Raw genomic sequence first — 13657 nt, 5'->3', positions numbered from 1 at the left:
TGCTTACATGAAGTGGATATATTTTGCAAAAAAATTAATTTTGACCAATCAGAATAGAGATCATTAACATATGAATCTTAAATATGCAGTGAGGAAAACAAACATTTCAGTTTAATTTGTGAAGATTATTTTAATTTTAAGAAAATCAATATTAATGTTTTGGGACTTTAATACCCCAAATGCCACCATAAGTCGACACCAGAGTGAAAATTACGATGAAAAATATACGTTATTGGCTCTTTAATATCCAATTAGACCTGCCTTATTTTCATTCTCCCAGGTCTTTTATTTTGACCGTGAAGAGGGGGGTTTCCTGCTGTGTGTGAGTCAGTGCACTCGTGTGTGTGAGAGGAGTGTGTTCAGGTAAACACACACACACACATATTAATACACGCACTCACACGTTCACGTCCACATAACGCGGAGGGAGCGGAGAGGGTACGTGTATGCTCTTCGAAGAGAAATAACAATTTCCAACAATTCGCTTATTTATTTAAAACTGCGGGATTATGTCGCCATTCCTGCTACGGAGAACGAATCGAAGTCATTCGGAATACATTCCGTCCAACACGGAGATACAGGACCGGACCTAAGCGTTGTTGTCGGCGAGATTTTGGTTCTAGCGTGGTGCTGAAACTGGCTTCTTAACACAATTCCAACGTTCCACCTTAAATGTTGCCATTAGTCCCATTATGTCCATTTAAGGTGGAACGGAAAATTCGAAGCAACTTTCAGCCTCGTGTCGCCAGCGGATACCAAGTTTGTCTGTTTTCACTGTCAAATGATAAAAGATGTGTGGGTATTTAGTTGTTTTTAGTCGAAAACTTTGGTTTTGTTCGAACGACGCAAACGGTTTGAGAGTAACTGAAACTTCTGTGCCAAGTTTGCGAACCGGCTAACGTTAGCAAAGCTGCTAGCTTATTTAGCCTAGCTTTAGCATAAAGCCGAGTTGGGTCAACGGGTGTTGCTTTCTGTTGCTCAGCTTTAAAGCTGGCGTTAGCTTCTTAATCTAGTTGTCGTACCACCTTAACTGGTTCAGCAGGTACCTGTACGTTCACGGCGAATTTAAACCTTTACACCCAACGGATAAATCTGACCGTTAAAACCCTGCTGAAATATTAATATAAGACGACAACTTTAGGTTCGTCACTTGTGAAGTTAACGTTAGCCATATACCAGCTGTTGATATTTAACTTTCACATCATATGTATGTGAGGTGACCAATGTTAGACCACGTTTAACTGTAATAAACCAACGTCGTTTGTTTAAAGAAGTGAATTAAGATGCTACGTATAATTATTGACCGTTAAATTTAGGGTGAGTCTCAATCGGATTCCTACTCCCTATGCAGTGCACTATGCCTGAGTGTAAGCTACTGATTTACGAGTAAAAGTATGTGTTCGAATCGAAATCGTTTTCTATTAATCCGCAAACTGTACCACCCGGTTTTGAACTATTTATCGCATTGTGTAAAATCCAGCTTCAATAGCTAGCTACGTATTTAGTACACTACATAGTGAGTATGCTGTTCCAGACCTACCCATGTAGCTACCAAGCGTTAACTTTTCTTTGTGTCGCTTTCTGCGCTTAGGTAGGATTGTTTAGTTTGGGGTTTTATGTGATATATGCAGTCGGGTTCGCATTTGCCTGACTTCTTTTATAGATGAACCCCACCCCCCTCCTTATTTGTCAAAGTAAAAATGAAACCAGAACTATAGGTTCTAATAAAAGCTTTCTAGGCTAATTACGTATGCCATGAGAGTACGGCAGAGTCTTAAACTACTCCTTATTTAGTGCATTATGTGAGTCATTAAATGGTAGCTGCTACACCCAAATAATGCACCAAATTGTAAATACCGAAGTGTGCACCTCATTGCTGAAGGTATTAGTCTTTATATTAGACCTACACTGGACTATCTGGATATAGCTAAGCTGTTTTTTTTCATAGTACAGTACAATATGTAATGTTAATTGGAATACATTTATGAACCTCTGTTCTTCTGGAAGTCAACCTGTTGTTTTTGACAGAGATTAACTCTGAGGGAGGAGTAAACTAGTGGTGCTGATGTGCTGGAGCTTGATGTAAGCGAACACCATCCTTTGGCCATGTTTGGATGGCTATATTTAAGCAGAAGCCCAATAGCTTAGATGATAGTCTTACAGTGACCCCAGCAGTGTCAGAGCAGACCACCAGCCCGACTGCTGCTTTTGCACCTGTTGCTGACTTCTATTTACAAAACGTCTTGCGGGCATTTCTCACATTGTTTCTGTTTAAAAAGAGGTGACGGGGGATTTGCCTGGCACTCATTCTGTGTCTCTTTTTTTCCCCCCTCCCACCCCAGACTTTTCTACTTTGTACATACATTATTTTGTATATACTGTTTATGATGACTTCAGTGGTTGCTGATGCTGCCCGAGGCAATCGGGACCGAGTGCAGCCACAGACCACACACACCACACAGCCACAGAAACAGATTCAGGTATGTATTGTTTATGCATACTAATTGCATGTAGACACGCCTCACAAACCCAAGAGTGGTTCCAGATATGCTACAAGCATCTACATCAGTAGTTCAGCTGGACTATATTGTAAAGCAAGGCTTAAATTTTCTCCCCTGTGATTCTGTACAGGCCACAGCAGAACAGATTCGTCTTGCGCAGATGATTTATGACAAAAATGATGCAGACTTTGAAGGGAAGATTAAACAGGTGAGCAAAACTACAGATGTTGTCATAAAACCCCACTTTTCATATCAGCAATGGAAATCGCCTTCTGCCTGGTCCTGCTGGGAACAACATTTTATGGCCACTGAAAGAACAGGAATTGTAGCTGAAGTGACCAGTGTTGTTTTCATTTTTCCCCTGTTAACAAAACTGTTTGATCAGACAAATCAGTCTCTTGATTTTTAAAAACTACTTTGATTGCTAATGGATTTGAGAGCTGACAGATTGTGTTAAAGCTGCCTGTCTGACATCATAGATCCTCCTTTGTTTGTTTTTGGGTTTTTAAATTTGTTTAAATCACTTAAAGAATGTTATCTGATTTACATCAAGATGTTGTAATTACAGTAGCTTCACAGCCTATAAGTGTTTTTTTTTTTTTTCACACCAACATGGAATGGGTTCACATACCCTATTTTGAACATTTCGACCAACATAAATAGGTTCCAGAGCACGAAAGGTTTGTTTCTAGCTAGAACCAAAGAATAGTAGGTTGTTGGTGTCTGTATCTGCTTTCAAAAAGAAATTTAAAAATAAAAACAGGAAAATACTCCCCCCTCCAATCAAGGAATATTTATCTGGAATTGCTGTAAACACTAGGGAACCCATGAGATCTTTTTTGATTATCCATTTATCTACAGCTCTGACAGTGTCTTGTTGAAAACACAGCATCTCTGTGCAGCCTTGGTTCCACTCAAAACGGGTACAAATGTGAGCTGGTTCAATGGATTTTAAAAAGTTTCTAAGAATTCAGAATGGATCAAATTTAAGATAAAATTTCTAATCCAAGTTCATTTGGTCAAAAAGGGGCTATATACATTATTACTACAGCACTATTGTTGTTGATCTTTTTAAAAGATTGTGTCCTCCTTAAAACTAAAGCTCTCTTTTTGAACATTCATTGGTTTTGCCGTAAATGTTGTTTTTTCTGGCAAAACTATTCCTCCATTCATCTGATTGACGAGTGCTGTCTATCCATTCTTTCTGTCCTCTGTTTCTGTAGCTCATTGAGGTCACAGGCCGAAATCAGGATGAGTGCATGGTAGCTCTTCACGATTGCAACGGGGATGTCAACAGGGCCATCAACTTCCTGTTAGAGGAGGTCACTGTCAAGGTAAATGCCACATGTTTCTGTCTGAGGTTTATTAGGTTTGGTCATTTTATGAAATAACAATATTTACTTCATAATTTCATTGGGAGAGCTATTCCAAGATATCTCTATTAAATTGAACATGGATGAAAGAGCCTCTTTTAAAGTTCAGGGGCCAGACATGACATGTTTCGTAAGCATTAACTTTGACCGGTAAAGAAACGTAAGCATAGATGGAATGCTATAATAATGTAATGATGATGAATTATAACACGTTATTTCCTCTTCGTCTGTGTTTGGTCAGGACTCATGGGAAACGGTGGGGAAAAAGAAGAGTGTAGTAAAAGAAGTGGTTCCAGCAGAGAACAAAGAGAAAAGGATGGACAAGGAGGGGAGAGGCCGTGGGGGGCCAAACAGACGTGGCCGTGGAGCCACTCGCATCCAGGAAGGTATGTGTTGTTTAAGGAATGGTCCTGTTAAAGAGTTCTGCTATATAAATGCCCACCGGAAGTTTTCACACTTTCTGCAGCTGGAGTAAGAACTGACCAGTACCTGAGTAGGGTTTCAGCTAACAATTACAATTGTTAAGTAACAATTACTTATAGTATAAGTTCATCTCCACTGTTTATTTGGGTTAATTGGCGGTTACAGTTCAGATTCTGTTGGTTATAAATTCAGTGACTGCCACCACTCTATAAAGACCAGAGATGAGTGAACATCTGACTCAAACTTGCCCAGAAATGACGAACTGCTCTACTCAGGCTTGTGAAAGAGATGATTGAACAGGCTAATCAAGCAAAATGGATTGAGTTAGTCATGGTGACTGGATTATACACCTTGCTTTCTTTGAAATATCAACACAAGCTCCTTTTCTTCAATATCTGTTATATAATTTATTTTTATATATATATTGTGGTGTATTAGTGCTTGACATTGTCTCGACTACCTGACTATTTTTGAGCTGAAGATTAATAAATTATTTTTGTTCAGGTCGCTCAGACGAGAACGGCACTGACACTGCTCTTGGAGAAAGAGGAGGAGAGCGCGGACGTAGAGGAAGAGGGAGAGGTCAGTACATACACACTTCACTTGACTTACTCTAGTGTGCCTCGTACCTATGTTTATTCTGAATTACCTTAGTGGACCCCTGTTAATTTTTAACCTTTTGAAAGGTTCTTTCTGTTCTGACTTGAACTTGTACAGTTTCAAACAAAACTAACTCTGTCATGTCTAGATGGCAGGAGCCCTCTTCTAGAATTTCGCCGTTGGTGCCCTAAGTTGTGGAAAGGAGCTGGTTGCTATGTTACTATTTATGTTGCCCTGTAACTGTCGTTGGTAGGACACTAGATAAGAGGAATGTATGGAGTTTGAGTTGATGCCAAAGGAAGAAAAAGAGAGAAATCTAGGCAAAGAAAAATAAATGGCTTCATTTAATGCATTCATTTAATGTTTTCATATATGTGTGAGAAGCAGGCTACAGCAGTTGAAATGTAAATAAATTTTTTCACTTTGTTTTCCTCAAGATTACTATTATAGGTGTGATTCAGATTGAGCCTGTATTAATAGGGGTTGATGTTTTGTTTTACCCCTAAACTTGGTGCATATTATATTTTTGCTTCCTTAAATTGGAGGTCATGCTTTATCAGGATCAGGGGTGATCTGGTTTGATGTTCCTGTGTTCATAGATACTGCAGCTTTCTTGGATTCTGTTTGTTGCAAAATGATACACAATCTGAAGTGGTTTAAGTTTTTATTTAATTAAATTAGTTAGCATAATTAGTTTTCTTTCCTCATATTTGTATGTGCTGTCTCTGTTTAAAACTAAAATTGCTTTATCAATGGGAGCTTATCAGCAGGGCATGTCATGCTGCTCCTTGTAAACATAATTAATCTACTTTGGGCAAATTTAACAAGCTAGGGGAAAGATTCACTGTGACCTTTCCACAGAACTTAACCCAGAGGACCATGTTGCACTTGCAGCTGATGTTTTCTTTGCTCAGAAACACTCTAATTCTTAAATAAATGCACCTCATAACTATATTGTTAATATTAAGTGAATGCTCAAAACATGTTGGAGCAAATGGGCTCATTTACAGTTGAAGGTTAGCTGGAGGCACAGAGCAGGCAGCTATTACTGCATTGGGGGGGTGGGGGGTGTGATATGTGATTTTGATAACTTGAGAATTTCCCAAAAAAGTGAGCAAATTCTTGGGAAACACAATATTGATGTATGCCATTCAACATTTACCAGAATTTGCTCCAATCTGGGACATTTTAATCATTGAATTGTCTCTAATGTTCATGTAATTGTTCTGAAATGCCTATGTATAACATTTTTTTTTTCCCTCCCTTCTTTTTATGTGTGGTAGGAGCTGGAAGCAGAGGGAGAGGAAGAGGAACTGGTGTGAATAGGTTCTCTCAGGGAATGGGGTGAATATGGAGCTAATTCTTCTTCTGTTCCCTTGACTCTGTGTCGAGGGAACGTTTTCTCAAGAGATCTGAAATGAGGTCTTGGACCAGTTTTGGTCTTGGAGCCATTGGTTATTGAGATCACATGCTCCTGGCTTTATTTTTTCCAATATAAACTGCTTAAGGTGAAAGAGTTGTAGTGTTATCTTTCGTCTCATCACTTACTCTTTGATGTTCAGGACGTTTAACCCTGCTGAATACACTGGCTCTGGTGAAGTAGGAGAGGCGGTCAATGACACTACTGATGCTGCAGGTATTATATGTGCTCTTGTGATTATGGGTCATACCAAAAGACAAAAAATAAGTAAAGTAAACTTTAATATATTTTAGTATTTTATTTATTTATTTATTTTTGTTTAGTCTGCTTGAAAAGAGTCTAGTGGGTTTGTTTTCAGTGTGTGTTGCTCTGCCATTTTAGGAGCTTGGAAAAATCTGGACGAATGGGTAGAAGACTGGAATGAAGATGTGAGTTACTATCTTTGAATACTTAATTCCCCATTAAAGCACATGTTTTGCTTATCCTAGATTCTGTGGTGGCTTTTAAATATTTTTAAATTTGCATAGTTCTCGGCATATTTCCAAATGTGATATTTCCTCCATTTTATAGCTTACTGAGACCAAAGTGTTCACTGCCTCCTTTGCACTTGCACCAGAGAACCGCATATCCCCTGGACAAGGGTAAGAGCTCTGCTCCACTATCTTATTCACACCTGTCTATTATTGTTGTTGTTGTTTTTAACTAAAACCTAAGCTGCTATTTAAATGTAAAATAATCTAAATGTAAAGTGTATTTCAAGAGGTTTGTTGCTAAAAGTAATAGATTAAGGAATTAACTGTGCTACCTGACTGAAATACCACTTAAAATCTTTTTTTTTTTTTTTTTTTTTTTTTTTTTTCCTTCCCCCTTCTTTTTATTCCTTTCCCCCCAGGGTGGATCTGAGTTCTTTGTTGCCCAAAGCAGCAGAGGTGGACTCTGAGTTGGAGCTGGCATCCCCGGAGCCGCTCACACAGAGCCTGGTGTTTACCAACTCTCAGCAGCAGACAAGCCGCACAAGCACTCACAGCTATGCCTCGGCTGCTGCCAACAGCTATGCCTCTGCTGCTGCCGGCACTTATGCTCATGCTGCGTCGGTGAGAACATTTAAAAACACAACGAATATAAATGTTAATTACTGTTGATCGGTGCAAAGCTGAGAATGACAGTTGTTAAATTTGTGTGTGTGTTTATGTAAAATACACACATCTCTGTTCAGCTGTTTTTACTATTGCTGGTACTGTTTGTTGGTTTTAGGTTTGCTGATTCTAAGTGGGACTTCCATTGAATTAACGAGAATTTTAATAGTAGCCATCTTCATATTGATCCAGTTGCCACAGACAAGCATAAGTTTGATTTGTGAAATGTAAGATTAGGTTGGCTATCTCTTGTTCTATAGGTTTATATTTTAACATAACATGTAAGGCGATATACAGTGGAGAGGAAGCAGCATTTCTACCTTGGAGCAAGACAGAGCTTGTTGCATGATGCATAGCAACAATAGCACAAAGCCTAAAGTTACACAGCATTGTTTGTTGTATCTGACCAGTTAACTGTAAAATGCACAATCAGTGCTCAGACAGCCCTGTTTGTTTGTTTTTTTTCTCTTTTGAAAAAAGTACACATACATTTTTCAAAAATATCCTTTTTTACTTTTTAGTCCTTGGGATCATCCCGAATGCCCCAACCTGATTTTCAGAAAGCTGAGCCTATCAATACCCCTCGATTCGCCCCTCTGCCCAATCAGACGCCAGTTGCCCTGAACAACAGCAACTCTGCTGGGGATTCCAGTGCTCCCTCCCCACCTGCACCTGCGCCCATGGCTGTGAGCGAAGCCAAGCTGGAGATTCCTGTTACAGCGAGTCACTGTGAGTTGCCAGATAAATGGTTTGACACATGCACAGTTCTGTTACAGTCTTACTGTATGAATCAGTTGGTCACACTTCTGGTTTGTTCACAAATAGTATGACGCCATATTACATGAAGCTGTATTGTAAAACTGTATTGAACGCCCTGTCAAATCTTTTCTGTGCTTCTTGAAGTGGATTTGAAGGCCCAGCCGGACCCCTCTCCTATTCTCAGTCAACTGACCCAGCACCAGAACCCTACTCTCCAATCGGACCTGCTGGCTCAGGGACGAGACCCCTCCCCTCCACTACCCTCTCGCAATATTCCTTCCCCTGCCCCAAAACCTTTGGGGGAGCTCAGTGCCCCTACCATGGCAGAACCCTCTCAGCCCAAGCACATCAGACCACAGAGACGCAGGCTGCCTCCTCCCTCTAAGGTAAGGACATGCTTTGTTCTAGTGTAGTTAGCGGCTTGTAACTATGAACAGTAAAGCAGCAAACGAGCAATTAATTCTGTACTTCCAAGACCCAAGACTGTAATGTAAATCTACACACTCCTATGTCGAACACCTGGTGTTAATCCCCTGTATTGTTTATGTAACACATTGGATTGTTTTATGAAATGATATGCAATATAAGTGGAGTGGAAATTTACAGTAATTTCCTTGTTTTCAGATCCCTGCTTCAGCAGTGGAGATGCCTGGATCTGCTGATGTGTCTGGACTGAATGTCCAGTTTGGTGCCCTGGATTTTGCCTCAGAGGCTGCTGTGGATAGCCCCAGCCAGTCAGAAGCAAGTAGTCTTGAAAACGCTCCAACTTGTCAACAGCCTCAAAGCAGCTTGTACTCTAAACTCAGCAGCACTGTCAGGTAGGGATCATGTGAGCCTGTGAGAAGATGGATGTGGGTTTTTTTTTTATTTAAGTACTTAATACAAGGTGGTGATATTTGGGTACCAGCTAATGGTCAATGTGGGGGGGAAAAGTGTATAAACTCATCAGCTGATTAAAAGATGCATTTACTCAGTTTATTCTCTTCTCTTCAGTGAGCCCTTGGGTGGTCTTCCTCCTGCTCTGTCTACAGCAGCAGTGGAACCTAGATATCCATCTCCTTCTCTGGGCTTACCCGCTGTTACGGCTACTGCCCCCACCTTGTCTAGGACAGAACCCTCCAGCCTTAACAAGGATACCACCACCACTTCTGCCACATCTCTCACAGTATGTGCCAGGAGCATGACTGCTTTTCATAATCAGCAAGTTGTACTGCCTTTTTGTTGCTGAGCCTCTTAAAACATAGCTAGCTCAGATCTAGCAGTGTTGAATAGGGCTCCTATTCCTCACACATCAATTTACAGATTTCAAACTCTGCTTGTATTTTCCCGCAGAATGGATTTGAAGATGTACGGCCCTCCAGTGCACAGGAAGGTACGTTTCTGGTATTTGAGCACTGCTAAGAATTTATTGTATATCTCAAAGACACGAGTGTCTTTTGAAGTTTATACAAGTTGCTGTTTTTTCTGTAGCTGTTCCATCAAGCACTCCACAATCCGTGTCCACAACTCTGCCCTCTGAGAATGGCCTGGCCTCTGCAACTTTACCATCGTCCTCATCTTCTGCACCAGCGCCTGCTCCCACCACTGCTCTTCCTTCACTCAGCAGGTAACGTTCACCATAGATAGTAACATTGTCGCAAATGATCCAGTGTGCGTAATACAAAAGAGATTGTATGTCTGCCTTATGTTGTTAATCTTTTTCTCTTCTTAGTCATGTGAGCAGTGGAACAACATTGGGCTCTGCTCCCTCCACCAGCTCATCCCTTGGCGTAAGTCTTTCTCCCTCTCTCTCTTGTCCTCCTGGTCTCCCTTTTTCAGTAAGTGTGTGCTCTTATTGAAGTTTGTGAATTCAAACAAATGGTGAAAGTGAAATCTCTTCCTCAGTCTCAGATGGCCAGTGATGTCAGTGGAAATTCTTCAGCTTACTCCTCGGGATCAGTGGTCAGCTCTGTAAGCTCAGTTGTCAGCTCCAATGGCCTAAGCACTGGTGCACCTGGCCTCACCACCAACGGTCCCTCTGCTCCCTCCACTGGTCGCTCCGCACCACTACAGAACACCACCACTGGTACGCCGCTACTAAAAACTAGCATTAGAAATGCATGTTTACTTAAATGTGCAATAAGCTGGACTGCAATCAGTGGTTGTTACTTTTTCACTTCACAGCAAAAGCCCCTCCCAATCTGGCCCAAGGTGTACCTCCCCTCTTGGCTAATCAATACATCATGGGTCCTGGGGGACTGCTCCCTGCATATCCAGTAAGTCAGCTGTTAGTGAACGAATCACACATTTTTCATCTCATCTCATGATGAACATATGCTGTGTAATATTGTCCTGGCCATGTCAAATTATTCTTGTCATAATACCATGAAATATATTAAAGATCATTTTAATTTCCCAATTATTTGTGTGTCTCTTGCTCTAAAGCAGATTTATGGTTATGAAGACTTGCAGATGATGCAGTCACGTCTGCCCATGGTGAGTATTAAATGTACTCCATACCTCACTTATAAAGACTAGTGGGATGAACATAATAGAAACTTGAATTTATAAAACTGAGATGCAGTTGAATCAGAACTTCAACTGTGGAGTCCTTGGAAGTTACCACCCATAGTATGTGTGTGAGAGAGAGAGAGAGAACTGGTTTGGATTGAAGCTTTTGTGTTAGCCCCAGTGCTTTTGTGACTTCTGCACTTGTCTGCAGGATTATTATGGGATGACAACGTTCCCTGGCACCAACCCCCTCGCTGCCCGAGATGGGGGATTAGCCAACAACCCTTACTCAGGTAAATACCGATTTTATATTGGAGTGCCGTGGTTTGTGTGATTTCTTGTATTACTCCTAAAACTGTTTTCATCTCATGCTTATGTTAGCCTTTGTGCTAAGGGAATAACGTCTACGCTCTCTCTGTCATAACCCGTGTGTCTTGAAGGTGAACCCAACAAATTTGCCCGTGGTGAAGCGGCTTCTCCAGCACCCACCACCAGCCTCTCCTCTGTCGTTCCATCCCAAGCCGAGCAAGGCACTGTTCCGCCCCAGACGCAGGCCCCACAGAACCCCGGCCAGGCTTTCCTGAACCCGCCTCTGCCCCCCGGTTATGGGTACACAAGCCTGCCCTACTATACTGGAATGCCTGGCATGCCCAGTGCCTTCCAGTATGGTCCCACTGTCTTCATGCCCCAAGCCTCGGCAAAGCAGCATGGCCTGGGGCCATCTGCCCAGTACCAGCACCAGGCCAGTTACAGCCAGCATGCATATGCCTCAGGTCAGCTGCCACTCACTGCAATTCAAGAGAATTTACTGTTGTTGACTTTTAATATGTATATGCACAGAAATTAATTATTTTAGAAGGCATACATTGTAGCTGAATGTTGATCACAGACTGGTTTTTAAAAATTGCTTTCCCTGTCTGCAGGTTTTGATGACCTGTCACAGGCTCATGCAGGTGCAGATTATGGGAAAGGCGGATATGGGGGCAACGCTCAGTCACAGGCCAAGCCATGCAACAACACAGTGAAAGGTCCTACATGTTGCTCCTAGGCATTAATTTAACCGATATGCTTTCCTGAGAATATCATATCCTGTACTTTTGAAATGATGTAATGGTACAGTCGATTAAATATGAGGAATTGGAATAAAAGCAAAGCTGATTTTAAACCTGTCTCTCCACAGCACCTGGATTATCAGGGTCAGCCAACTCTGATCTCAGTGCAGCAGTGTACAGCAAGACCCAGGTAAGGGTGCGAAGCTTTTGAAGAGCACATCCACAGCAGTTTAATGTAGTGGGAAGCAATAACACACAGAAATGTGTAAATAAATAAATTATACATTCGGATGACTGTAGGGTGAGGGGATCAACCTATTGTAATCCTTTTTGGCTTTGTGTCCCAGTCATTTGATAAGCAGGGCTTCCCTGCGGCGACCCCTCCAACATTCAGCCTGCCGTCTGCTCTGGGAGGAACTGGCCCCCTGAACCCTGGAGGAGCCCCCGGCTACGCACCAGCCCCCTTCCTCCACATCCTGCCCCCCCATCAGCAACCCCCCTCTCAGCTGTTACACCACCATATGGCCCAGGACACACAGGTATACACACATATAACCTTGTGGGATGTACTTTTACAGTGGAGGAAAGCATATGCTGACCTTTCGTTAAATTTCTAATTGAGAAGTCAAGATATTACTTGAGTAATTTTAAATTTGGTATTGTCATTTTTGAGTCTACACTTTGTCAGTATATTGGGGGGAAAGTTGGGGACGTACGGACACAGTTTAATCTTTTGACAATTTGTGGTTAATGAGGTGGACAGTCTTTTTGCTCGTTAGTGATGATTGATTTCTGTTACTAGAATAGGTATATATTTGTCTGATAACTGAACGTTGCTTATGAGAATTTTAGCAGTGGTATGCTACAGCTAAATATTACATCCCAGAAGTCTAAGATGTTGGTATTGGATGTTTTTCTCTCCTCAGGGCCAGCGCAGTCAGTCCAGCAGCATGCAGAAAAACCAGGGCAAGTCCAGTTACAGCAGCTCTCCCTATTGGGCCAACTGACCAGAAACTGGAAATGTGGACAGTACATTTCTCATACTTCAGCCCTGCAGCTGGCCTGAAAAATATTTTATTATATATATATATATAAATATATACACACACACAAACACACACATTTTCTCTCACTCAATTTCTCCCTACCCTCCCTGACCCCCTCCAAAGTTTTCCTCTGCTTAATTTTCTTTCTCTACTAAATTCGGTTTTTCTTGTAAAATATTAATGTAAGTATTTATATATACTGTAAATGTTAAAAAAAAAAAAAAGCCGAAAATTGTGGTCGCTCAGTTTTATTTTTTGAAGGATGTTTTGCGTTTGTTTACTTTTTAAAAACGGCAAAGATGTAGCAAATAGGAAAACTTTTGAGGGAAATGGAGGACAAGACGTTGCTGAGAGTGTTTGAGGAGGGTGGGACATGCTGTGGAGGACTTTGGGAGAGGTTAATTTTAAGGAAATTGAAGCATTAAATGCTTTGTTACGCAGTGGGGTTTGCCACGTTAAAAGGGAAACAGTTCTCCTTTGTTGGCTCCAAAGTTGTCATCGCAAAAAGAGAACCCACAAGTTTTATATTGAACTCCTTTTGCCCTCTGAATAAAGGTTCTGAGCTATTCAAACTTTGTGTACCCCATTCTTTCTATTATGGCTATTTACAGTGTGCAGAAGTCATGCTTGTTTTCCAATCAGTATGTTTTAAAGAAGATCAAGAGTTTGGAAAAAGTTGAGTGGAAAATGAGAGTTGGAAGTCAAGCTTCACTCCTGGATGTGTCAAAAAAGGGTGGGGACAAATGGCATGTAATAAATCAAACTGAGAGGCAGCTGGTGCTCTTAACAATGGACTTGCCGCCACAGAGCCCAGACCTAAACACAAGCCAGTGTTTTTATTTACTTTGATTGTGAAA

General features: G+C 41.3%; 1 protein-coding gene across 4 annotated transcripts; it reads left to right on the top strand.

The window, feature by feature from the left end:
* Nucleotides 1-280: 280 nt before the first annotated feature.
* ubap2b (ubiquitin associated protein 2b) lies at nt 281-13386 on the top strand. Of its 4 annotated transcripts, none has more exons than XM_066644649.1 (27): nt 281-363; nt 2343-2480; nt 2632-2709; nt 3725-3835; nt 4116-4260; nt 4802-4879; nt 6181-6241; nt 6460-6533; nt 6699-6745; nt 6888-6958; nt 7210-7411; nt 7975-8182; nt 8357-8598; nt 8837-9030; nt 9206-9377; nt 9545-9584; nt 9683-9818; nt 9924-9981; nt 10097-10277; nt 10376-10467; nt 10637-10687; nt 10914-10995; nt 11143-11475; nt 11626-11730; nt 11883-11944; nt 12102-12293; nt 12681-13386. In XM_066644649.1, exons 2-27 carry the CDS (start codon nt 2385-2387, stop codon nt 12759-12761), a joined length of 3192 nt encoding a protein of 1063 aa, XP_066500746.1. In that variant the 5' UTR covers nt 281-363; nt 2343-2384; the 3' UTR covers nt 12762-13386. The 4 variants fall into 4 exon arrangements, with proteins under 4 accessions (XP_066500746.1, XP_066500747.1, XP_066500745.1 ...); XM_066644650.1 differs by having other exon boundaries at nt 359-438; XM_066644648.1 differs by lacking the exon at nt 281-363 and adding an exon at nt 658-759.
* The last annotated feature ends 271 nt before the right edge of the window (nt 13387-13657 follow it).

The sequence above is a fragment of the Hoplias malabaricus genome, chromosome 14, assembly GCF_029633855.1.
Source record: "Hoplias malabaricus isolate fHopMal1 chromosome 14, fHopMal1.hap1, whole genome shotgun sequence".
In the NCBI taxonomy this organism is placed as follows: Eukaryota; Metazoa; Chordata; class Actinopteri; order Characiformes; family Erythrinidae; genus Hoplias; species Hoplias malabaricus.
Note: the sequence above shows the minus strand (reverse complement) of the source record. Positions and strands in the feature narration are given on the sequence as shown.